At 45.9% G+C, this 26,069-nt stretch overlaps 1 protein-coding gene across 1 annotated transcript in view; it reads left to right on the top strand.

Moving 5' to 3' along the window:
* Positions 1–26,069, top strand: part of CDH3 (cadherin 3) — a 45,960-nt gene that overhangs the window by 9,165 nt on the left and 10,726 nt on the right. Inside the window, exons 3-11 of the mRNA XM_036109156.2 lie at positions 16,384–16,469; positions 17,974–18,099; positions 18,300–18,455; positions 18,545–18,689; positions 20,396–20,571; positions 21,177–21,305; positions 22,301–22,486; positions 24,656–24,897; positions 25,269–25,414. Of these exons, the coding sequence (XP_035965049.1) occupies positions 16,384–16,469; positions 17,974–18,099; positions 18,300–18,455; positions 18,545–18,689; positions 20,396–20,571; positions 21,177–21,305; positions 22,301–22,486; positions 24,656–24,897; positions 25,269–25,414 (1,392 nt within the window). The remainder of the gene's footprint in view (positions 1–16,383; positions 16,470–17,973; positions 18,100–18,299; positions 18,456–18,544; positions 18,690–20,395; positions 20,572–21,176; positions 21,306–22,300; positions 22,487–24,655; positions 24,898–25,268; positions 25,415–26,069) is intronic.

The following is a 26,069-nucleotide window of genomic DNA, read 5'->3' as shown; positions in this document are numbered from 1 at the left end:
CAAGAATTGGACTATATCAAGCATATAAACATTGTAACTTACTTTTTTAACTTACTGAATCACAGGCATCTTTCTCCATATTGTTAAATACACATCTATCTTGTTTTTAACAAGTCCATAGTCTTCTATGTGGTGGATATACCATGATTTATTTAGCTAAACCCTTGTTTTTATCTTTTACAGATGTGGAAGTGGGGAGGAGTTAAAAAAAGTTGTAAAGTGTTTGGATTTTCAGAAACCTATCAGATCACCTTATTAGGAAAGACTGCTGTAGAAGGATGATCACATGAATTGTTCATCTTAACCCCATTCACATAAATTAAGCTTTTCTGTTCGAATAATACCTTAAAGACGACAGGCTTTTTGCAGTAAACTTAATAAGGTTACTATGCCATTTAAAAACCATTAGTTTCGGGGCGCCTCGGTGGCTCAGTCAGATAAGCACCAGACTCTTGGTTTCGGCTCATGTCATGATCTCAGGGTCGTGAATACGAGCCCCATGTGGATTCCTGGCTCTGCGGGGAATCTGTTTCTCACCTCTTCCTCTCCCTCTCTCTCAAATAAATAATATTAAAAATAATTTAAAAACTGGGGCGCCTGCGTGGCTCAGTCATTAAGCGTCTGCTTTCAGCTCAGGTCATGGTCTCAGGGTCCTGGGTTCGAGCCCCCATCGGGCTCCCTGATCCGCGGGAAGCCTGCTTCTCCCTCTCCCACTCCCCCTGCTTGTGTTCCTTCTCTCGCTGTGTCTCTCTCTGTCAAATAAATAAATCTTTAAATAATAATAATAATAAACCATTAATTTTAACACTAACCATTGTTTGATGACTTAATTATCTGAATTTTTCAGAAGTATTTGAAGTCATCAAAGCTTTAAAAAATGTAAACTGCTTAACTCAGAAGTAAACTGTAAAATCTCAGCACTTGCATTATTTTCCTTGGGTGTTGAGAGTTTGAAAATGAAACATTCAGTCAAAACAAAAATGAAATTTTTCTCATTTTTCTTTAGATGTCAAAATCTAGTTAGCAAGCATTTTGCTGAAGAAAAGTTGATTTCCATTCTTTTTTTTTTAAAGATTTTATTTATTCATTCAAGACACAGTGATAGAGAGAGAGAGCATGAGCAGGGAGAGAGGCAGAGGGAGAAGCAGGCTCCCTGCCGAGCCAGGAGCCGGACGTGGGGCTCGATCCTAGGACCCAGGATCCACGACCCAAGCCGAAGGCAGACGCTTAACCATCTGAGCCACCCAGGCGCCCCTCCATTCTTTTTTTTTTTTTTTTTTTAAAGATTTTATTTGTTTTTTAACAGAGAGAGAGACAGCGAGAGAGGGAACACAAGCAGGGAGAGTGGGAGAGGGAGAAGCAGGCTTCCCGCTGAGCAGGGAGCCCGATGTGGGACTCTATCCCAGAACCCTGGGATTATGACCTGAGCTGAAGGCAGACACTTGACTGAGCCACACAGGCGTCCCGGTTTCCATTCTTAAAGAGGATATTCATTTATGATCTTATTTTCTCCCAAGAGGTGCTTATGGGCTTTTTCTTAATCCCAAATATTGTTGTAATAAAGTCTTGTAGAGGGCAGTTGCATGATTTAGAAGATGCGTTCTTGAAAACCTCAAATAATTCATAACTCCCATGATTGAAGACTTATGTTCTCATGTGAATATATGTGAAGTGTATGTGTGTGGGGTAGGGAAGCTGATGGGGGGGGGTGCTTACAATTCACTAGTCTCTCCAGTTGTGAAATTATGTGACTTTACATTATTTAATTTGGGAGATTTGCATTTCTTCAAACTTTGCATACAAAGTGCGACTTGAATATTTATGGCACCATTTCAAATTTCTACAATTGAAATTTGCATAAAATATAACTGTTATAATGTGTAGAGTGCCTGAGCCGGAGTTCAGAGTGCCTGGGTTAAATCTATTTGTCTATTTAACTAGCTGTGGAAACTTGGGTAAGTTGCTTAACGTCTATGCCTCAGTTTCCTTATCTGTAAACTAGGGATAATTATGAGGATCTGATAAGGCTCTAGTATGGATTTAATGAATTAGTATATAGAAAAACATTTAGTAAATAAATGTTTAGGTGTTAGCGGTGGTAAAGTAGCAGTATTGTTACAGCTGTAATAGTTTGTATACATATTTCTTTAGAATGCATTCCTAGAAGCAAAACTGCTGGGTCAAAGGACTTTCATAGTTTGCTCAACATTATCGAACACCTACTTTGTATCAGGCACTGAGCTAAGTGTTGAGATACAGTGATAAGCAAATTCTAACATAGTCTTTGCCTTTGGGCATTAATGAGAGTAGTAAGGGAGATAGACAATTAGATAATAACAAGTAAACATATAATCACAGTTGTAATGAATTATATGGCAGAAAGTTACTTAGAGCTTCCCTGAGAAAGTAACTTGCTTTGGGATCTGAAAGATGTTAGGAGTTAACTGGGTAAACTGGAGTGGGAGTGTAGAGAGACACTGTTCTAGAAGGGGGGGGCAGCATGTGCAAAGGTCCTGTGTTAAGGGGGATTATGCTGCATTTAAGAAGAGCACTAATGTGGCTAGACAGTGGAGACAGGGAATTGAGCACATTAAAGATTTTGTTTTTTATCCTAAGAACAATGGCACACCATGGGGCGCCTGGGTGGCTCAGTCGTTAAGAGTCTGCCTTCGGCTCAGGTCATGATCTTAGGGTCCTGGGATCGAGCCCCGCATCAGGCTCCCTGCTTGGCTGGAAGCCTCCTTCTCCCTCTCCCACTCCCCCTGCTTGTGTTCCCTCTTTCGCTGTCTCTCTCTCTGTGTCAAATTAAAAAAAAAAAAATCTAAAAAAAAGAACAATGGCACACCATTGATGAGTTTCAAACAAGAAAGTGATCTCATTTCATTTTCTCAAATGTATGATCTGTTGCATTTTAAAAGATCCTTTTTTTTAAAAATGGAGATTTTTGCACTCACTGAAGCTAAATATGTGGTATGTACTAAAGCAGTGTGGGTAGAGATGAAGAGGCATGAATGGTCATCGAAGATGATGATGCTAGCTAACCACCTGCCAGGCACTGTGCAAAGTATTACCTCCTTTAATTGAGTTAGATATTATTAACATCATTGCATTTTATAGGTGAGGAAACAAACTTGCCCAAAGTCGGTGATGGAGCCAAAATTTGAGCCCAGGTACTCTAGACCCAGACTCTGAGCTGCTTCTGGGACCCAGATTTTGGGTTTGAGTAGCTGACACATGATATGTCATTCTCTGGGAGACCCATGAAAAAGGACGATATTTGGGCTAAGAGTAAAGATCATGGATTTATCATGGATTTGCTTTTTGACATGCTGATTTCAAGATACCTTTAAAATATCCAGGGGGAGGGGCACCTGGGTGGCTCATTCAGTTAAGCATCAGCCTTCTGCTCAGGTCATGATCCCAGGGTCCTGGGATCGAGGCGCATGTTGGGCTCCCTCCTCAGCGGGAAGCCTGCTTCTCCCTCTCCCTCTGTCTGCAGCTCCCTCTGCTTGTGCTCTGTGTCAAATAAATAAATAAATCTTAAAAAAAAAAAAAAATCCAGGGGGAAATACTGCATAAACAAATATAACAGATATATGTGTTGTTGTTCAAAGGAAGGATCTGGTCATTTGAAATCTTGATAACGTCTTTTGAAGTGCCCTCAAAAAGCCATTCCAATTTAACTACTTTGGAGAAATAAATGAGACAGTTAGGAACTTCTAGAAACCAATAAACTGCCTCCCTGAGATCACCTCCAGAAACTGATTCAGAAGTGATGGGTGGGCTGGACATAGGGAATCTGGATTTTTAAAAAAAAAAAATTCTCCAGGTCAATCATTCAGCTGTGTTTGGGAACCAGTGCTTTTACCCACCAGACCCTTAATCGCTATCCCAGATATCCCAGGGTGATCACCAGGATCTCTGTTCTGGTATGGTCCTGGAGGGTGGGAATGAGTAAGCCAGGCAGCACACCTCATGCTGAACTTTGAGTCAGCCCTATTCCAAACTCCCAGAGTGCTGTGGAGTACAGCCCAGCTTGGGTTTTTCTCTGAGGATTACGAGGGAGGATCCTGCTCCCAAGGGTAAGGAGGAGCCTGAGTAACGCAGTCTTTGCAAAGAGTTTTCAACAGAGAGGCAAAAAGAAATTCCCCGGAAAAAATAGCTTTCTCCTCAACAACATGGGGTTATATAACTTTTCTAGTAAAGGGGGAGGGGGATCATAACTGATAGCAACTGATATCTGACAGCAAATCAAATACATGATTAACTACGGAAAAACTGGAAGATAAGCAAAATAGAAGCCCACCATTCCTAAAGGACCTCTGTCGTTTCAAATGAACTTCAGGGCCATTTCCCTAACCAAGTGTTCGTCGACGTCTGATCTGAGGGGCAGGGCGGGAGTTCCCCGGCTTCACTGCCCTACAGCTCGCCCTCCAGTCCCGCTCGCCTAACAATCCCGCTTTGTCTTCTCCTTGGGTGGCTAGAGGGGCTCCATGCTGAGGGCCCCTAAAGCCCCGCGGGCCCCCTCTGCTGGAAGATCCAGGTCCAGGGTGAGCCGGGCTTTGAGGTGGGGAGCCATCTGGCAGGTATAGCGGCACTGCCGGGGTCAGGCTGTCGTCCCGGAGCTGGTTGTCTGTGTAAAGCCCCTGCTGCACCAGCGGCCGCTTTAGAATGCTTTCCACCACGCGCTTCAGCTCCAGGACAGTGCTTCCCTCCTCGGCAGGTCGGAAAATGGTGATCTCGTGGCGATGAATCATCACGAGCACTTCCATGGCAGTGAGTCCGCTAGCTTTGCCCGCAGCTTTTGGAAAAGAGAGTCTGGGTCCTGTGAGGACAGCTGTGGAGCCGCCTGAAGCGCTTTATCTCCCAGCGAGGCACTAACGGCCTTCGAGGTCAATGAACTCCTCGGCTTCCCAGCATGCCTTTGGACTCCGCGTGCCGCACCCGACCCCTCCCCCTAGCCCCAGCATCCTTCGCGCCCACTCCCTCGCCCCGTTGAGTGCCTTAGACTAGGGCCTGCTCACTGTCCACCATCTTGGGTTTCGTTTTCTTCTGGGATCGTTGTTTCTAGGGAAAGCTAGGCCACCTTCCTGGTGCCAAGGCTGAGCCCCATTCTCTGCCTGTCTTTGTCTTTTCAACCCTCCTCCCCCTGCTCTCTTTTACAAGTATAATAATATTTTACGTTTTGTCTATAAATGACAGTTTTGTGGGGCTCCTGGCTGGCTCAGTCAGAAGAGCATGCAACTCTTGATCTTGGGGCTGTGACTTCAGCCCCTTGTTGGGTGTAGAGATTACTAGAAATAAATAAACTTTTATAAATAAATAAATGGCTTTTTTATGACCTGGCTTTTTTTTTTTTTTTTCCTCCTCAGCAGAGCAGGGTTTTTCCTTGATAGGTTTTCTTTGTCTTTGTCTTTGTCTTTTTTTTTTTTTTTTTTTAAGTGTTTATTCATCTAAGTAATCTCTACACACAACGTGGAGCTCAGACTCAGGACCTTGAGATCAAGAGTTGCATGTTCTTCTGACTGAGCTAGCCAGGTGCCCCTGTAGGTTTTCTTTTATGATATTTAATGCTGTAGATGAGACATTTGAGTGACAGTAGCACACATAATTCTGTTGAAAGTTAAGTTGTTGTGACTGACTTATTTTTTTTTAGTTTCAGCAATAGTTATGAATATATCCTTCCTGTTACAGTTTTGTCCTGTCTGGGAAGATTTTTCTGGCACAATTCCTGGGTCAAAGGGCTTGTTTAAGGCTTCTTGATTGTCAGAAAGGTGCCAATTTACACTCCCCCAACCCCTAACAGTACATAGCAGCACCTGTTTCCAAAGTATTCCACAACACTCATTCTTTTAATTTGTATTTTAGTGAACTATTTTCCTATTATATAGTTTTACTCAGGAAAATGCCAGAATCTTTTAAGGTAGTTCTGCATACTTATCCCATGCAACTTGTTATCCCAGCCCCTTAACAGAAGGCAGTGATAGTTATGAGCACACATTTGTTTGCTTTATGAACTAGATGTATCCCTAAGCCGAGCCAGAATGGAGACTTGATTATCTCTCTTGCATCCCCCACAAGCTTCCTTTTGGCCACAATACTTTAAAACTGATAAATGCTCTTCTCTTCTAGTTTTTTTTTTTTTTTAAGATTTTATTTATTTGACAGAGAAACAGCAGGAGAGGGAACACAAACAGAGGGAGTGGTAGAGGGAGAAGCAGGCTTCCCTCTGAGCAGGGAGCCAGAAGTGGGACTCGATCCCAGGACCCTGGGATCATGACCTGAGCCGAAGGCAGACGCTTAATGACTGAGCCACCCAGGCGCCCCTTCCCTTCTAGTTTAAATGCCCAAAGATCAGCAGAGAAACTGGCCAAAACTGATCACTTGTAGGACATTTTATTCCCAGAGGGGTGGGTGGTTTTATTTTGTCAGAACATCCAGTAAAGTTGGACATTGAGACTATATAGCACCTCCATGTCATGGCTGAGAAGACAAGCTCCTGACCTTCAAGGGTGTTCCCCTGGCAGTTGGGAGGTGTCTAGGCAATTCCGACCTTAAGAGCAGGACTGGAATGAGTTCTCAGCCCAGTATCCATCAGTTCTTAGTCTACGTAAAAAGCTTTCTTTTTTTCAATAGCTCTTGTACCCCGGGGACTTAACTCTTCTCACCGAACTTTTATACTGGTGCCAGTTCAGGATCTGAGGCCAGGCTTGGCAGGATGGTGTTGAGAGAGGAGCTTTGAGCACAGGCCAGGGACTCCTGGTTCCACTGGATGTCTATGTAGTGCAGATACACAGAGCTCTGATATTATTTCTCTAGAAGCAATCTCAAGTTACTAACTCCCTTCCCCAACAATATTCTAGGAATTGTGTCCTTAGGCTCAGTGCCGAAAGCTATTAATTTATATTATAGAAATACCTAACTCTGCATCAGGTTCATTGGCTTTGTGATTCCGAATCTCTTGAATCTAAGGCAGTTAAATGATTTTAAGGTCCCAGGTGGGTGTGGAAGAACTATGTTTAGGTGTCTTTTTCAGTCTTAAGATCTGAACTGTTGCCCCATATGCTCATCAGTGCTCACCAGCTTGCCCCAGCAAAAGTTTGACACAAGCCCATTCATGCCCCCATGACTTGGCCAGGATGTGTGGCCTTGTGGAGCTAGGCTACAGTCAGGAATGGGAATCAGCTTACTTCACTAGCTGTTAGAAGGTGGGGTAGAAGGGGATGAGTGATGATGACACCTGGTTCAGATCAATTTCATTTAGAAACCAGTAATACAAGCCAGTGGTGCCAGGACACATCTAGGAGGAAGTTGTAATGATCTGCCCCAGGGCTTACCATTTGCCAGCCTCTCTGTGACTCATGGCTTGCAGAAAAAACTGCTCATGTTCCTACAGGTGCCTCAGCAAGTTTTCCTGGGCAGTTTAACTTGTCAGTGAGGTGGCCATCCTCTGCCTCCCCCAATAAACCATGGTGCACCCCCTGTAAAACAGTCCTTTCCTAATGCAAACTGAGCCAGCTCCCTATTAGGCTCTTTGGTCCTATGTATCTCTTTCTTGCTTTGGTGCTTCATCCCTCAGGTAAAGCATTTGGCTGTAGCTAACCCCTTGCCCACTTTGAGAGATGGTTTCTCTTTGGTGTAGGGAGAGGCCCGGAGTTAGAATCAGAAACTTAATTAGCTGTGAGTAGGCTAGAGGTACCTTTCATTGAGGGCTTGCTGTGAGCTAGACGTAGTGCCCAGTGCATACAAGCTTTATCTTATTTAATCCTCCAAATAATCATATGAGTTAAGTAGTATTATTTCCATTTTCAGATGAGGAAACAGCTTCCATATGCTCACACAATATGGATTTGAGCCCAGGTCTTTTAGACTTTAAATCTCATGCTCTTCATCATTTACCTGTCTTTAGGATTTGAAATCTGGTCCTACTGTTTCCTACTTAGGGGGCCTCATATACTTTACTTACTTCTCAGAAGCTGCTTCCTGAGGCACTTCAATTCCAGGCAGCCTCTTGTTTTCTGCATTGTCAGAATGGGGGCAGTAATATTCACCTTGCAGGTTATTTTCTAAGGAATTGGATAGGAAAACACTTAGCTGGGTGTCTCAGGCAGAGTGGGTTGAAGCTTGTTCCTGCCTGCCTGACTCATGCCCCTAGATTGTGCTCTGTATCCAACTGAACGCAGGTTAGAGCTGATGGGGCCGGGCCCTCTGATGCAACTGGAATATGCAGCCTGAGTAGGAGGCACGTACACTTGGAGTGCATGACTATTGACTTCTTGATTATTGGCACTGTGCTCTCTAACAATAGATGGATCGCCAACTACAAATATTTGCAACCATATGATAATGGAAATGTGCCAGCAACAGGACACTGAAGTGTCCTGTGCATTTTGTGGGGTGGGGCAGATTTTGTAGAAAACAGGAGAGGGTTTCTGGGTTCCTGGCAGCTTTTAGAGTTTGGGGAATTAAGGCTTCTGATGGGGGGGGTCAGTCCATTAGCCTCTAGCTATATAAGCTGATAGGAGAGGATTGGAGAACTCGGTCTCTTGTTAAGGGAAACAACTGACAAACTTATCTGGCCACCCCTCTGCTAGCTGAAGACCTTCCCTTAGGAAGAAGGCTGTTTTGAGAAAGGGAAACAGGACTGTTAATTTTAAAAGATTTATTTATTTATTTTAGAGCACAAGTGGGAGGGGCAAAGGGAGAGGGAAAGAGACTCTCAAGCCGTCTCCGAGCTGAGCGCGGAGCCCCATGCGGGGTTCAGTGTTAACCCTGAGGTCACCACCTGAGCTGAAACCAAGAGCCAGACCCTTAACCGACTCCACCACCCAGGTGCCCCGGACTGTTAATTTTTTATCAGTATTTGAAGCTAATGCATTCATGCAGGTCAGAATTTAGAAGGGTATTCAGTAAAAAAAATCTCATCCCTGGGACACCTGGGTGGCTCACTCAGTTAAGCGTCTGCCTTCAGCTCAGGTCATGATCCCAGGGTCCTGGGATCGAGTCCCACATCGGGCTCCTTGCTCAATGGGGAGTCTGCTTCTCCCTCTGCCTGTCACTCCCCCTGCTTGTGCTGTCTCTCTCTCTGACAAATAAATTAATTAATTAAAAAAAAAAATCTCATCCCTGTTCCCCTGTAAGCCTAGTTTTTTGGGTCACCTTCCAGAGGTTTTTTTTTTTTTTTTTTAAGATTTTGTTTATTTGACAGAGACACAATGAGAGAGGGAACACAAGCAGGGGGAGTGGGAGAGGGAGAAGCAGGCTTCCCAGTGAGCAGGGAGCCTGATGTGGGGCTCGATCCCAGGACCCCGGGATCATGACCTGAGCCGAAGGCAGACGCTTAACGACTGAGCCACCCAGGCGCCTCCAGACGTATTTTTCAAATACAATTAAAAATACAAATGTTAGCGTATTAACATAGACTATATTAATCTTTATCTCATTTAAATTAATTGTATGTCTTAGAGATCTTTCCATATCAATACATAGGAGCTTCCTCATCATTTCAGCTTTGTGTGTGTGTGGCTGCGTAGTGTTCTCTTGTATAGATGGTGTCATAATACAAAGTTCATCTCTTATTGATAGACATTGGGATTGTCTGGGGTTTTGCTATTACAATCAATGCATCGTTGAATAGTTTAGTAGAAAAATGATTTTGGAAAAGAGGCAGTATCTTGTACAAATTTAAAGGTACTTGAGGATAGACACTTGTTCCCTGATGCATCCCTAGTTTCTAGAAGAATGTTGGGCACTTAGGAAGCACTCAAGTAGCCCTTGAATCAACCACTATGTTGAGGAACCTGGCTTTAGAATCTGAATACCCTGGGTTCTTTCTCCACCTTACGCTCACTAGCTGTATGACCTTGGGCTATCCTCATCTCTGAACCTCAGCGTCCTGGTGTGTTATAAGAGTCTGTGTAAGCTTCTGGGGTTCACAAATTTGTGGTTTGGGGTTTTATCTTATTTGATGTTCAAGATGGCTCTGTGAAGTCTAATTTCCATCTTCCAAATGAGAAAACCTAAATTCCTAATAAGTGGTTCAATTTCTGCATCAGCATATTGATGTTTCCAACTAACAGCGTTGAGGGACCTTTGTATGCATCCTTAACACATCTTTAGGATATGCTGAGTCATCTAAGGAGTTTTAGGTATTCTCTTTAAGCTTTTCTTACTCTTATTACATCAAGGAGCAAGTGTGGTTGGTCCTACTACTCTTGAATTACTCTAATAGCATGCATCTCTCCTTTTAAACCAAGGGAAAGCAGGCCTCAGGCACAAAACTTGAGGAAACAATTGATTCTGAGACCCAGAGAATTCAAGTGCCTTACCCAGGATCACCAAGCAAGTTAATGTCAGTGCCTACAGGGGTCTTTGTGTCCATTAACTGCATCAAAGGCAGACCCTGACATGCATTCTATTCATCAGTCCTTTACTTATATTCTTTTTTTTTTTTTTTTAAGATTTTTTATTTATTTGGGGTGCCTGGGTGGCTCAGTCGTTAAGCGTCTGCCTTCAGCTCAGGTCGTGATCCCGGGGTCCTGGGATCGAGCCCCGCATCGGGCTCCCTGCTTTGTGGGAAGCCTGCTTCTCCCTCTCCCACTCCCCCTGCTTGTGTTCCCTCTCTTGCTTTGTCTTTCTCTGTCAAATAAATAAATAAAATCTTTAAAAAAAAAGATTTTTTATTTATTTGACAGAGACAGACACAGCGAGAGCAGGAACACAAGCAGGGGGAGTGGGAGAGGGAGAAGCAAGCTTCTCGTGGAGCAGAGCCCGATGCGGGGCTCGATCCCAGGACTCTGGGATCATGACCTGAGCCGAAGGCAGACGCTTAACGACTGAGCCACCCAGGCACCCCCTTTACTTATATTCTCATTTAATCCTCACATCAACCCTGTGAGAGTGGTACTGTTATTTTCCTGAAGTCTAGCACTTTCCTCCAAATATCACACTGCCTCACTGGGCATCTAAAAATCAGACTCTGCCATTTCAATAGATGGAGAAGGAGAACAGGTAATGGGAGGTGAGGGAGAGCTAAGAAAACAAACTCTTGGGTGTATCAGAGAGACAAAATAACCATAGTGTTTAAGACAAAGATTCAGGCCATGAAGGTCTGGTTACCATTTTCTAGCTCCTCTGTTTCCTAGCTATGTAACTTCAGTGAATTCATTTAACCTGTTTCTTGCATTGTAGAAAATGGACTTTAAATCTACTTCATAGGGTGCTTGGTGAAGATTAAATAAGAAAGTATTTAAATGTCAGCTGTTGGGGCGCCTGGGTGGCTCAGTTGGTTAAGCGACTGCCTTCGGCTCAGGTCATGATCCTGGAGTCCCTGGATTGAGTCCCGCATCGGGCTCCCTGTTCTGCAGGGAGTCTGCTTCTCCCTCTGACCCTCCCCCCTCTCATGTGCTCTCTCATTCTCTCTCTCAAATAAATAAATAAAATCTTTAAAAAAAAAAAAAATGTCAGCTGTTGGGATGCCTGGTTGGCTCAGTTGGTTAAGTGTCTGTCTTCAGCTCGGGTCACGATCCTGGGGTCCTGGGATCAAGTCCCACATTGGACTCCCTGCTCAGCGGGGAGCCTGCTTCTCCCTCTGCCTGTCGTTCCCCCTGCTTGTGCACTCTCTCTCTCACAAACAAATAAATAAATAAAATCTTAAAAAAAAAAAGTCAGCTGTTAATAGGAATTCAGGAGGGGGGAAGAGATTCCTGACTCCTGAGAATGGTGCAGGTTGTATTAGTTTGCTAGGGTTTCTGTAACAAAGTAACCCAGACTCAGGGGCTTAAGCAACAAAAAGTAATGCATTAGCAGGTTTGATTTTGTTTGAGGCCTCTCTCCTTAGCTTGTAGATGGCTGTCTTCTCTCTTCCCTCTGTAACTGTGTCCAGATTCCCTCCTCTTATAAGGACAGTAGTCATATTGGCTTGGGCCCCACCCCAGTGACATCATTTTAACTTAGTCACCTCTTTTTTTTTTTTTTTTTTTTAAAGATTTTGTTTATTTATTTGACAGAGAGAGGGAACACAAGCAGGAGGAGTGGGAGAGGGAGAAGCAGGCTTCCCACCGAGCAGGGAGCCCGATGCGGGGCTCGATCCAGGACCTGGGATCATGACCTGAGCCGAAGGCAGACGCTTAACCACTGAGCCACCCAGGCACCACAACTTAGTAACCTCTTTAAAGCCTCTGTCTCCACATACAGTCACATTTGGAGGTACTGGGGGTTAGGACTTCATATGAGTTTGGTGGGGAGAACAACACAATTCATATTAAGAGAAAAATATGACAGAAAAATTTAAAAAAGAAATTGCTGGTAACCCCAGTCATTGGAAATTTTCATTTCCTTTTAGTTTTTTGAAATGTGCATAGTTGCATATATTACATAGGCCTTTCTATATTTTGCTTACTTTCTTTCACTTCATAGCATAAGAATTTTCCTAGATAACTTAAAAACTCTACTATAAATATCATTTTGCATAGTTGGATAAATAACCTGTGGAGTAAGCGTTCCATAGATTATTTAACTGTTGCTCTATATTAAGGTGATTTAACCTTTGCCATATATCATTCCTGGTCCTTTTAACCCTCGGGCAAAGCCACAATCCTCAGAAGATGGGTCTCTATAGCTGTGTGCAGGATGCAAAGGGTCACCTTGGGAGTCTCGCTTGCCTCCAGGGCCCTCTGGAGTGGACTCAGGCCTAGATCCCTCCTTCCTCTCCTACTGGCCAAGCCTCCCTTCTTCCCCCTTCCATTCACTGATCCCTCTTTGCAAAGATGACCCATGTCTTAACTTCATTCACTTAGGTTAGTTGTGCCTGTTCTTGAACCTCATGTCGATGCGGTCATACCTAGGTCCTCTCTTACATCTAGCCTCCGTTATTCAGCAGTATGTTTGTAAGATTCATCCACATCATCATCTGTCCTTGCGGTTGATTAATTTCATTATGTGAATATACCATGGTGTTTCTGTCCGTTCTGCCTTGATGGACCTTTGGGCTGTTTCCAGTTTTTCACTGTTAGAAACAGTGCTGCTGTGAACACTAAAACACATGCCTTCAGGTGAGTGTGTGTGTTTGTTGGGTCTCTACTGCAAAGTGGAATTGCTAGGTCTTGGGGAATGTGTATATTTAGCTTTGGTAAATACTACCCAACAGTTTTCCAAAATGACTGTTCTGTTTTACACTCCCACATCAGACTTCTGCTGTTTTTTCTTATTGCGATAAAAGATGCATAACATAAAGTTGACCATTTTAACCATTTTAAAGTAAATAATTCAGTGGTGTTAAAGCACATTCACAGTGTTGTGCAACCAGCATCATAATCCATCTCCAGGACTTTTTCATCATCCTGAACAGAAGCTCTGTACCCATTGGACAGTTAACTCCACATTTGCCCCTCTCTTCAGCCCCTGGTAACCTCTAGTCTACCTTCTCTCTCTCTCTCTCTCTCTTTTTTTAAAGATTTTATTTATTTATTTGACACAGAGAGACACACAGAGAGAGAGGGAACACAGGCAGGGGAGTGGGAGAGGGAGAAGCAGGCTTCCCGCTGAGCGGAGAGCCTGACGTGGGGCCCGATCCCAGGACCCTGGGATCATGACCTGAGCTGAAGGCAGACACTTAACAACTGAGCCAGCCAGGCGCCCCTAGTCTACCTTCTCTCTTAACTATTCTAGGTACCTCATATACGCGGAATCCTACAGTATTTGTCCTTTTGTGACTGGCTTATTTCACTTACCATGATGTTTGCAAGGTTCATGCATATTGTAGCATGTGTCAGAATGGTATTACTTTTGCAAGCTGAATAGTGTTCTGTTGCATGGATATACCACATTTTGCTTATCCGTTGATCTCTTTTTTTTTTTTTTTTTAAAGATTTTATTTATTTATTTGACAGAGAGAGACATAGTGAGAGAGGGAACACAAGCAGGGGGAGTGGGAGAGGGAGAAGCAGGCTCCCCGCAGAGCAGGGAGCCCGATGTGGGACTCGATCCCAGGACCCTGGGATCATGACCTGAGCCAAAGGCAGTCGCTTAACCAACTGAGCCACCCAGGCGCCCTTATCCGTTGATCTCTTGATGAACTTGGGTTGTTGGCACCTTTCAGCTACTGTGAAGAATGATACTATGGAAATTAGTGTACGGGTATCTGTTTGTGTTCCTGCTTTCAGTTCTTTGGAGTATACATCTGGAAATAGAGCTGCTGGATCATACGGCAGTGCTATGTTTACCTTTTGAGGAGCCACCAAACTGTTTGACACGGCATCCGCACCATTTTGCCTTCCCAATGCCAGAGGGTTCCAGTTTCTTCCCATCTGGCCAGCATTTGTTATCCCCCCACCCTTTTAAAAACAGTTTTCCTAGTGGCTGTGAAGTGGTATCACATTGTGCTTTTGATTTGCATTTCCCTAATAGCTCATTGGTTCTGAGCATCTTTTCATAGGCTTATTGGCCATTTGTGTATCTTCTTTGGACAAATGTCTTTTCAGGTCCTTTGTTTTTTGATGTTGAATTTTAGGAGTTGTTTTTATATTCTGGATATTTATCATTTAGAATTCTACTTTTGTAGGGGTGCCTGGATGGCTCAGTTGTTAAGTGTCCAACTCTTGGTTTTGACTCAGGTCATGATCTCAGGGTTATGAGTTCAAGCCTTGCATTGGGCTCCACGCTGGGCATGGAGCCTACTTTAAAAAAAAAAATAGAACTCTACTTTTTAATATTATACTCATATACTGTTTGAATACTTTGTCATGTTCACATTACTTTTGTAGTTAAAGAAAAAAAAAACTCATCTGTTGGGACGCCTGGCTGGCTCAGTCGGTAGAGCGTGCGACCCTTGGTCTTAGGGTTGTGAATTTGAGCCCCACGTTGGGTGTAAAAGGTTACTTAAAAATAAAATCTTAAAAAAAAAAGTCATCTGTTATTCTTCCTTATTTGGAGGAAGGATTTTTTTTTTTAAGATTTTATTTATTGGGGCGCCTCGGTGGCTCAGTCGTTAAGCATCTGCCTTCAGCTCAGGTCGTGATCCCAGGGTCTTGGGATCGAGTCCCACATCAGGCTCCCTGCTCTGCGGGAAGCCTGCTTCTCCCTCTCCCACTCCCCCTGCTTGTGTTCCCTCTCTGGCTGTCTTTCTCTCTGTCAAATAAATAAAATCTTAAAAAAAAAAAAAAAATTTATTTATTTGAGAGAGAGAGCATGAGAGGGGGGAGGGACAGACTCCCTGTTGAGCAGAGAGCCCGACGCGGGACTCAGTCCTGGGACTCCAGGATCATGACCTGAGTCAAAGGCAGTTGCTTAACCAACTGAGCCACCCAGGTGCCCAGGATTTTGTTTTTTTTTTTAAGTAATCTCTGCACCCAACATGGGGCTCAAACTCACAACCCCGAGATCAGGAGTTGCATGCTCTGCCGACTGAGCCAGCCAGGTGCCCCAAGGAAGAACTTTTTTAAACAACCATCATCATAGAGGAGGAAAGGAGTGGTGGCAACAGGGGGAGAAAATAAACCAATTATCATCATCTGAGACTAAAGGACAATTTTTCAAAAAAGGACAGTTGGGAGGCCTCACGCTGGCATTTCTGTGGCACAGCCCTGTCCCTGTGGGCCTTGTCCTGCTGCAGCCTACTGGTGTCTGGGCCAGCATCAGGGAACCACGGGGCCAGAGCATGGTGCTGAGGGGCCCAGGTGTGCCCTCAGGTGGCCTCTTTCCATGCTTTGGCCACAAGGAAGAGTGGGTAAGAACACTCTCTAGTGAATACCTTGGGGTCAGGCTGATGTGGCTTCTGAACCTCAGTTTTCTTATCTTTGAAAAGAAGCTAATACCTACCTTGGTGGTTAAGGTAGTTGTAGGGATGAAATGGGCCCGTCTCTGGCTTGGTGAATGGTAGTTAGCACCTCAGAGTGCTTATTTAAAGGTTGGCTAAGCAGGGGGGATCCAGAGGGAGCATGATAAACTGAAACAGCTAGAGGTTGTCAAGAATGATTTGTGTGGGTAACCAGGTAGCAGGATGCCTATTGCATGTAGGTAGACTCATGGTCTTCTGAAATGCTGAAAATCTCCTGCCTCCAGCTATGACCTTGGGTTTACCTTGTGTCTCATGAGGCCATCTGGGGCTGATGGGCTGAATGCCTATGATCTTGATTCTTTGGTGTCATAAACAAAGAAAGGGGCTTGGCCCACAAACCACAAAGTGATCCTCCCTCTTGAGACCAAAGTTGGAAGCCCCATCTGAAATTCGTATTTACTTGATAACGATGGAGACCAAAACCAGGTCTCCTTCTGGCTTGGAACAGTCCTTGATCTAGTCAGAGGGCTGTTGTCAGGTGTTGCTTCCCCAGAGTAGCCTCCAGAAGTCCCCTCCTTCCTAATATTCTCTTTCTTCCTTCCCCACAGTGATTTGCACAGACTGCTCCGAGCAAGAGTCAGCCCTGCTTAGCACTGATGGTGGTTTCACTGTGCTGAATGATAGAACAGTCCAGGTAAAACACCACGATGTTCTCCATGCATGCCCAGCTTGCTGCTGGCCCTCAGTTGCCTACGGCTTACAACCTCCCACTAGGGGCGCCAGAGAGTCAGGCCCTTGGGGCAAGGAACTGCCCTGTGAGCCACGGCCCAGTGCCCTTTGCCCCTGGGATTCCCTTTCCCACCTCCCTTTTCTTCTTTTCCTTCTTGGGCTAAACCCCAAGGGAAGGTGATTCCAACACTGGGCTGCCAATCCCATGAGGCTCTGGGAAGATAGACCTGAGGAACTCAGCCACATTTCTTTCTTAGAATTTTTTGAAGAGCTAATGTATTCACATGGTTCAAAAATTTAAAAATATTGGGGTGCCTGGGTGGCTCAGTCGTTAAGAGTCTGCCTTCGGCTCAGGTCATGAACCCAGGGTCCTGGGATCGAGCCCTGCATCGGGCTCCCTGCTCCGCGGGAGCCTGCTTCTCCCTCTCCCACTCCCCCTGCTTGTGTTCCCTCTCTCGCTGTGTCTCTCTCTGTCAAATAAATAAAATCTTTAAAAAAAAAAATTTTTTTTTTAAATATTAAAAAGTTAGACAATGAATAACCTCCCTTTGTTTCTATGCATCTATCTAATGCCCTGTCCAAGACACAGATAACCGGGCGCCTGGGTGGCTCAGTTGGTTAAGCGACTGCCTTCGGCTCAGGTCATGATCCTGGAGTCCTGGGATCGAGTCCCATGTCGGGCTCCCTGCTCAGCAGGGAGTCTGCTTCTCCCTCTGACCCTCCCCCCCTCATATGCTCTCTCTCTCTCATTCTCTCTCTCAAATAAATAAATAAAATCTTTAAAAAAAAAAAAAAAAAAGACACAGATAACCACTGTTACCAGTTTTTTCCTTCTAAAGTTTCTTTATATATTCTATATTTATTTATATTAAACATATTATATATGTTTTATATTTTATATATGTATACAGATACACAGACTCTTTTTCCTCCTCTTTTATGCAAAAGCTAGCATACTATTCACATGTCTGCACCTTCTTTCTGCACTTAAAAATAGATCAATATACTGCCTGTCCCCTTCTCACAGATAACCCTGTCATTCGTTTCTTTTGTATCTGCCCCCATACTTTATGTGTGAGCCACTATGAATACAGTCTTATTTTCCTACCCTTTCATACAAAAGATGATACATATTAACTATGTTAAGTTGTTAAGTAAGATACTAAACTACATTATAGTTTACTATACCTTGTTCTTTTTCATTTAACAGCATATATCAAAGATCTTTCCTGTCCGCACATAGACTTCCTTATTTTTAGAGCTGTATAGCAGTTCCACTAGATAGAAGTATTATAATGTGTATTTAGTTGGTTCTCTCTAAATGAACACTTAGGATTATTTTCAATTTGCCTTTTGCAGTAGCCATTTAGGTCTTTCTACTCACCCTTCAGTAACTTCTGTAAGTGAAGGGATGTTGGGTGGTTTCCAGCTGTTCGCATGTCCGGTTAAGGGGTCTTCTCTCCTTGCAGGAAAGGAAAGCATTGAAGATCTCCCCATCCAACCGTATCTTGCGAAGACACAAGAGAGAATGGGTGGTTCCACCAATATCTGTCGCTGAGAATGGCAAGGGCCCCTTCCCCCAGAGGCTGAATCAGGTATGACTGCGCCTCCTCCCTGGAGTCATTGGTGGCTGCAGGGACCCTCATCCAAAGGCCTGCCAGTGAGGTTTCTTGCTCCTGGAAGCCTCTGTAACGGGAGCAGGTTCTGATAAGGCAGTGCCTCCACCCCTCCCCACCTTTGTTGCGGTCCTGAGCTAGTTGAGACTTTGTCAGCTGCCATTCTCTTTTGCTTCCAGCTCAAATCTAATAAGGACAGAGGCACCAAGATTTTCTACAGCATCACAGGGCCTGGAGCAGACAGTCCCCCTGAGGGTGTCTTCACCATAGAGAAGGAAACAGGCTGGTTGTTGTTGAACAAGCCACTGGACCGGGAGAAGATTGCAAAGTATGAGGCAAGTAACCTGTAGCATCCAACAAGAAGCAGGGCCCCGGGGCCAGGTGGGGAGGGGGCCAGGCTGACCCCACCCCTGTGCACCCACAGCTCTTTGGCCATGCTGTATCAGAGAACGGTGCCTCGGTGGAAGACCCCATGAACATCTCCATCATTGTCACAGACCAGAACGACCACAAACCCAAGTTCACCCAGGATGTTTTCAGAGGGAGCGTCTTGGAAGGGGTACTACCTGGTAAGAGGACTGTGGTGGGGGGGGTTATAGATGGAGAGGTCTGCTGGGCCCAGACCTAGCCTTGGGTCAACTTCTAGAACCATCTGGAGGTCAGACCAGACCCCGAAATGCTAGAAAAACCCTCCATCCCTGATTTCCTCAGCTGTGCATCAGATTACCTGGGATCATCTTAAAAATTTAGATTCTCCCACTCCATCCCAAGATCCATGAATAAGAGTGATCCTAGAGTACAGCCTGGAATCTGTATATTTAAAGATTTCCCAGAAGCTTCAGATGATCAGCCAGGTTTGGGAACCACAAGTTTTAGAGCTACAAAGATATAGATTTGAATCTTGATTTGCCTCTTTACCTGTGACCCTGGGCAAGTTCCTGACTTCTGAGCCTCAAACTTCACATCTGAAAATGGGAACAAAGGGGACACCTGGGTCGCTCAGTCGGTTGAGTGTCCAACCCTTAATTTCAGCTCAGGTCGTGATCTCAGGGTCCTGGGATTGGGCCCCTCATCAGGCTTTGTGCTCGGCACGGTGTCTGCTTGTCCCTCTCCCTCTGCTCCTCCCCCTGCTTGCTCTCTCTCTCAAATAAATAAAATCTTGAAAGAAAAGAAAAGAAAGGAAGGAAGGAAGAAAGAAAGGGAGGAAGAAAGAAAATAGGAACAATGCCTCCTGTAAAGAATTGTGAAGATTAGATATAACAACCTCAAAGACAGATGCTGGTGGGGTGGTGTTCTCCTCTTCCCTTCCTCTCTGAGTTGTGAGAATTCGAGAAGTGTGAGTTGGTTAGGTTGCCAATACAGACATCCCCCAAAGAACAACAGTACCTTAAATGAGATGGAACCTTATTTTCTCCTTATATTCAAGAAGCCTGGAGGTGGGGGCGCCTGGGTGGCTCAGTCGTTAAGCGTCTGCCTTCGGCTCAGGTCATGATCTCAGGGTCCTGGGATCGAGCCCCGCATCGGGCTCCCTGCTCGGCGGGAAGCCTGCTTCTCCCTCTCCCACTCCCCCTGCTTGTGTTCCCTCTCTCACTGTCTCTCTCTCTGTCAAATAAATAAATAAAATCTTTAAAAAAAAAAAAAAAAAAAAAGAAGCCTGGAGGTGGACAATCAAGGCTGGAATGGTACTTTAAAACGTGGGAGACCTAGGCCCCTTTTCTCACATTGCTCTGTTATTTAGGCTTTATTTCCAAGATTGCCCCGTGGTTGCTGCTAGAACTCCGGCCGTTACACCTGGAACGGGGGGTGGGGGTGTGGAGAGTAAGCCCCATCCTCAGAAAAGCACTTCTGCCGAAGTTATATATCCCGTTTGTCAAAATTTAGTCTCAAGACCATAGTGGCAAGAAGGGATGGGAAATAGTCTTTGTTCCAGGCAGGCCTGTGCTCAGCTTAAAATGATTGAGGATTTTGTTTCTAAGAAAGAAACGGAGAATGGAAAACGGACACCATCTAGCAATCTGCCACAAAGTGGAATACGAGTCCAAGCCGACGAGCAGAGGACTGTGGGGATGCACATGAGGGTCCCTGCAGCCACCAATGACTCCAGGGAGGAGGCGCAGTCATACCTGATTCAGCCTCTGGGGGAAGGGGCCCTTGCCATTCTCAGCGACAGATATTGGTGGAACCACCCATTCTCTCTCTCAGAGTTCCAGAAGTGGGCAAGGCTGGGACTGGAGCAGGGAGGGAAGGATGCTCACCCAGTCCTTCTGCCCTCTAGGCACTTCTGTGATGCAGGTGACAGCCACAGATGAGGACGATGCCGTCAACACGTACAATGGGGTGGTTGCTTACTCTATCCATAGCCAAGAGCCAAAGGACCCGCATGACCTCATGTTCACTGTCCACCGGAGCACGGGCACCATCAGCGTGATCTCCAGTGGCCTGGACCGGGAGGTGAGTGGCTCCTACCCAGGCTTGCTCAGGCTGGGGCCTGGCGCTCGAGAGCAGGAGCCCCTGTCCATGGCCGCTGCTGTGTTCCCGTGTTGATGTCCCACAGCTCTCTGGAGCCAGCCGCATGGTGTCAGATGGTCTCGTTAAGGCTGAGGAGGCAGCTGTAAAATGCAGGCGTTTGATATTTTCTGTAGATTTTCTCATTTCCTCTCAGAATGGCTCACTTAGCATGCACGTTGCCCAGATTTGTCCCTTGTGTGCCATAAAGTAGAGTTAGCTCCATGGATATTGGAGTTGCCTACTGTTTCCTAATTAATACCTTTGCCCAAATCCCACTCAGAGCTCCCATTCTGCATCAGCCCAGGGTCAGGGGGCAATGCCCAGACTCCACCGCTGGTTGGCCCAAGAGAACCGTTGGGGTCTGCATTTCCCCTCCGCCTCCCCTATTTGCCTCTGTTCTTCCCTATGTTGGGTGAGCAGTGGGGCAGGGATTCAAGAGAACACTGAGAGGGGGACACATTCCCCTTCCCTCCACATACATCCAGGGCTGTGCCTCTGGGAGCCCAGGCTGAGGGGCCCCTCAGCCTGAACTCTCCTTTCCTCCCCAGAGAGTCCCCGAGTACACACTGACCATCCAGGCGACAGACATGGACGGGGATGGTTCTACCACCACCGCAGTGGCCGTAGTAGAACTCCTCGATGCCAATGACAACGCTCCTGTGTTTGAGCCTCCGAAGGTAAGTGCCCTTTCAATCCTTCTTCCCTCAGCAGATGATGAAGGACTCAGGTTTTCCTTTCTAATGGAACTCTGGAACCAGCTCACGTTGCTTCCGGTCCCACCCCACCACTTACTAGCTGTGTGACCAGAGACAAATTACCTAACCTCTTTGTGCCCCATTTCCTAATCTGTGAAATGGAGGTAATAATAGTACCTGCTGCATTGTTCTGAGTTTTAAAAGGCATAATCTCTGTAGAGTTCATAACACAATCCCTGGTACGTAAGTGCTCAATATGAAAATCCTCATTGAGGGGCGCCTGGCTGGCTCGGTCGGTGGAACATGTGACCCTTGGTGTCATGAGTCCAAGCCCCTCCTTAGTGTTAGAGTTTACAGAAAAGAAGAAGGAGAGAAAGAAAATCCTTGTTGATGTGAACACTTAGAATTTGCCTCACACCTGCACGTGCCCCCCTTCACCCCGTGAATGCTCTGGGCACCTCCAGTGACAGAGGACTCAGGGCCAATCAAGATGACACCCACCCCCCTTCCATCTTTAGATAACTCTGGCTACCGAACATTATTTAGGCTTGATTAAAAATTTGCTCTGAGCAGCTGAGTTCCCAGTGTTTGCCACCTGTTCCAGAATTTCCCAAAATGTTCCTGATCCGTGCAGTACAGCAGTCAGGCCCCTAGTCCTTCTTGCCACCCTCTTCCTACCTTTCTGATCTCAGCTAGATGGCCACATGTGGCAGGGTTTAGGGCACCCAGACCCAGTGAGATTCCTGGAATATTTTGGCCCTGGATCTAGGAAAAGCCGGCCCACGATCCCTGTGGTCTGTCCCAGCAGCTGTGAGGACATTCTGCATCTGTGTGTGCCCTGAAACCCTGGTGTGTGGGTTGGGTGGTCCCAGGAAGAGTGAGTTGCATGGAGGATCCACAGCTGGCGAAGAGTGGAACAGTCTCAGGATGGGCGATCAGTCTCTACTCTGACGATGCTGTGCTTCCTGCACTGACAGTACGAGGCCCGTGTACCCGAGAACACGGTGGGCCACGAGTTGCAGAGGCTGACAGTGACTGACCTGGATGCCCCCAACTCACCGGCATGGCGCGCCACCTACCGCATCTTGGAAGGTGATGACGGGGACCATTTTACCATCACCACCCACCCCGAGAGCAACCAGGGCATCCTGATGACCAGAAAGGTGAGTCCGTTTGGGCTTTAGACAGGGGTCACCCCTGGGGCAGTCAAGTCTACAGCCTCCAGGACAGGGTGGTGGACCACCAGCCTTGGGACACCTGCTCTGGAACATTCACCAGGGAGTGCACCAGGCCCGTGGCTTCTGACACTTACCCATCCCTCCCGTGTTGGGGAATGAATTTGTTCAAAATAAATCTTACCGAGGGACTCAATTCATAATACCGGGGAGAGTCACTGATCTGATGGAGGCAGGGGAGTGGAGCCCCTCCTCCCAGATCCTGGTGTCCGGTGGCTGTCCCCAGTTAGTCTTCTCACACACAGGGTCTCTGTTTTATTGGAATTCTTGCTAGTTTTGCGTTTAATCCATAATACATATCTAGGTTTTTGCATAGTAAAATGTTCTAAGTTACTTAGTAGTTAGATGCTTGCCTCTCACAAAGTCTTTGAATAAAATTGATGCTTTAAGAAGATGGGCCTAATGTTTTTTTAATTTCTTTTACCTCCTGGTTTATTATGAAAAGTGGCCAGGGGCACCTAGGTGACTCAGTTGGTTAAGCAGCTGCCTTTGGCTCAGGTCCCTGGGATTAAGCCCTGCATTGGGCTCCCAGCTCAGCAGGGAGCCTGCTGGTCCCCCTGCTTGTGCTTTCTCTCTCTCTCTCTGAAATAAAATCTTAAAAAAAAAAAAAGAATGGCCTAGTTTGAGAAGCAGGGTTTTATATAATACTTTAACGAATATCTCCTTCTTGCAACAAAAACTTTGTAATGCCCTTTTTATATTGTGAAATGAATTTCATTTATAATAAGTTATAACTTACACAATTTCTGGAAAAATAGAATGTCCTAACTGTGAAATAAAGGAGAATTTTTTTTTTTTTTTTTAAGATTTTATTTATTTATTTGAGAGAGAGAGAATGAGAGAGAGCACATGAGAGTGGGGAGGGTCAGAGGGAGAAGCAGACTCCCCGCTGAGCAGGGAGCCCGATGCGGGACTCGATCCAGGGACTCCAGGATTATGACCTGAGCCGAAGGCAGTCGCTTAACCAACTGAGCCACCCAGGCGCCCAATAAAGGAGAATTTTACAGGAAGAGTTGCTGATAATAAGATGTTTCTATATGTAAGCTTTGGGGCGCATACTAGAAAACATAATGAGGTGGTCAGTTACCTGTGTCTCTTTGTGGAATCGTCCAAATGCAGTGGATACTGCATGTCACTCAGGGAGCTCATGTATACCACGAGTCATACTGATGTCTTTATACAATAGGAAATATACGACTTTTAGGAAAGGCCTGGACAAATCAAATTACAAGCTCCCCTCAGAAGTTGCATTCCTGGAAAAGTCAGTGTATATTAAAACAACACCAAAAACTTAGTTTATATGTAAAACAAGTAATTATAAACAGATTTTTCACAGCCATGAATACATGAACGTCCAAGGGGCTGTTGGCAAATCACATGGCCTGGGGGACAGTTCTTTGTGTCCCTGCCCCAGCCTATAAATGCCAACATCATCCCCAATCATTATGACAACCAGAAAGGCCTCCACAAGTTTCTACAACACCCCCTAGGGGACCACCACCCCATTGGGAACCATCTCTAAGGCTTACTGGTCTAGGGGTGGCCTGAGAGGCCCTACCAGAGACTCAGAAAGGGCAGGAGGATGGGGAGCCTGGGTGGCTCAGATGGTTAAGCATCCAACTCTAGATTTCAGCTCAGGTCATGATCTCAGGATTGTGAGATCGAGTCCCACATCAAGCTCGGCACTGGGCATGGAGCCTGCTTAAGATTATCTCTCTCTCCCGCTCCCTCTCCACCCCCTCAAAAAAAAAAAAAAGTGCAAGAGGTTTTATGGGAAGAACAGCATTTCTTTTTTTAAAGGTTTATTTATTTTAGAGGGAGAGAGAGAAACTCAAGCAGACCGAGCACCAAGCACAGAGCTCAATGCGAGTCTCCACATGGGGCTTGATTTCAACCCTGAGATCACATCTGGAGACAAAACCAAGAGTTGGGTGCTGTTGAACCAACTGCACCCCCCTCCAGGCACCCCGGGAAGGATAGCGTTGTTGATGCTGGGAGCCTGCAGCCCCTCACCGTGGGCCCTTTCTTTTTGACATCACGGCACCGCATAAGTCCTCCTCACACATTGGCGGCTCAGGTCCTCCTTTTCTCTTTCAGGGCTTGGACTTCGAGGCCAAAAACCAGCACGTTCTGTATGTTGAAGTGACCAATGAGGCTCCCTTTGTAGTGAAGCTCCCAACCTCCACAGCCACTGTAGTGGTCCACGTGGATGACGTGAACGAGGCACCTGTGTTCGTCCCACCCTCTAAAGTCATCGAGGTCCAGGAGGGCATCTCTGTTGGGGAGCCTGTCTGCACCTACACTGCGCAGGATCCTGACAAGGGGAGTCAGAAGATCAGGTAACCAGGAGCTGGGCTCAGATGCATCCAAAAGCACTAGTAGTATTGGATGGGCTATTTATTATGGTCAGTGTTTGTTCTAATTACCATAAAGACTGCTACATATTTTGAACATCACCCTTGCACAGGGCCTTCCCTTCCTACCCTTCCCAAGGCTAAGGACTTTGAGAACCAGGGGAGCAGGTATAGCCACTCTCTCTCATGTGTCCCTGCTGGGCTCCCATTTAGGGGTGGGATGCATTTTTCATGTGATCCTGCTTAGGAGCCCCAAGTCCCATGACACCATCTGCCAGTTGGAATGAGTAGGCTTTGAATGACAACCAGAATTCTAAGTATTCTGGGTATGATTCTTCTCAACTTTTCCATCCCAGCTACCACATCCTGAGAGACCCAGCAGGGTGGCTAGCGATGGACCCAGACAGTGGACAGGTCACTGCCACGGGGATCTTAGACCGTGAGGATGAACAGTTTGTGAAGAACAATGTCTACGAAGTCATGGTCTTGGCCACAGATGATGGTGAGAGCTTCCTTCCAACCCCTCCACTTGGGTACCTTTGGACCCCAAGGCATAGCACATCCCCTCCCCAGACAGAGTATGGTGTCAGAGAGGGGTGTCAGCAAACCAATCTAGAGGGTCAAGGGAAACTTGCACAGGAGACTAATAAAGACTAGGATTGGCTGGCTCTGGTTTCCCTAAGACCCAAGTGTTAGGAGAAAGACTTATTTCAGCCTAAGTGTGTGGTTCACTGACCCCTAGATTGGCCTGTTGGTTTCCCCTTGTGATTGGATTAGAAGGGGCTGCCTGGAAGATGGCATGATTGATTAGTGATGTCACACCATGACAGAGCTGGGGTTTGTGATGTGATTTGACATCTCTGCTTGACACAGCAAAGCAAGGCCTGGAAGCAGGCGAGAAGTCACGGCAGGACTGTGAAGGGAGCCATCCCTAAAGCGCATCAGCCCTGAGGTGGCCAGTAGGTTTCTCTTTGGGGTAGATTGGTAGTGGCTGTTAACTGCTAGGATCAGTTAGGAAAATCTGCTGAGAATGAAGGCATGATTGTCATGGATCTGCCATCACTGGTTTGATCTATGATGAGACTAGGGCAGGACAGGGAGGGGCTTGAAAAGTTACAGCTGGGCAATAAACAGGAACCTCCCTGAGGCTGACTGGG

Source organism: Halichoerus grypus, chromosome 15 (assembly GCF_964656455.1).
Source record: "Halichoerus grypus chromosome 15, mHalGry1.hap1.1, whole genome shotgun sequence".
Lineage (NCBI taxonomy): Eukaryota > Metazoa > Chordata > Mammalia > Carnivora > Phocidae > Halichoerus > Halichoerus grypus.
This window is presented reverse-complemented; position numbering and strand designations above follow the sequence as displayed.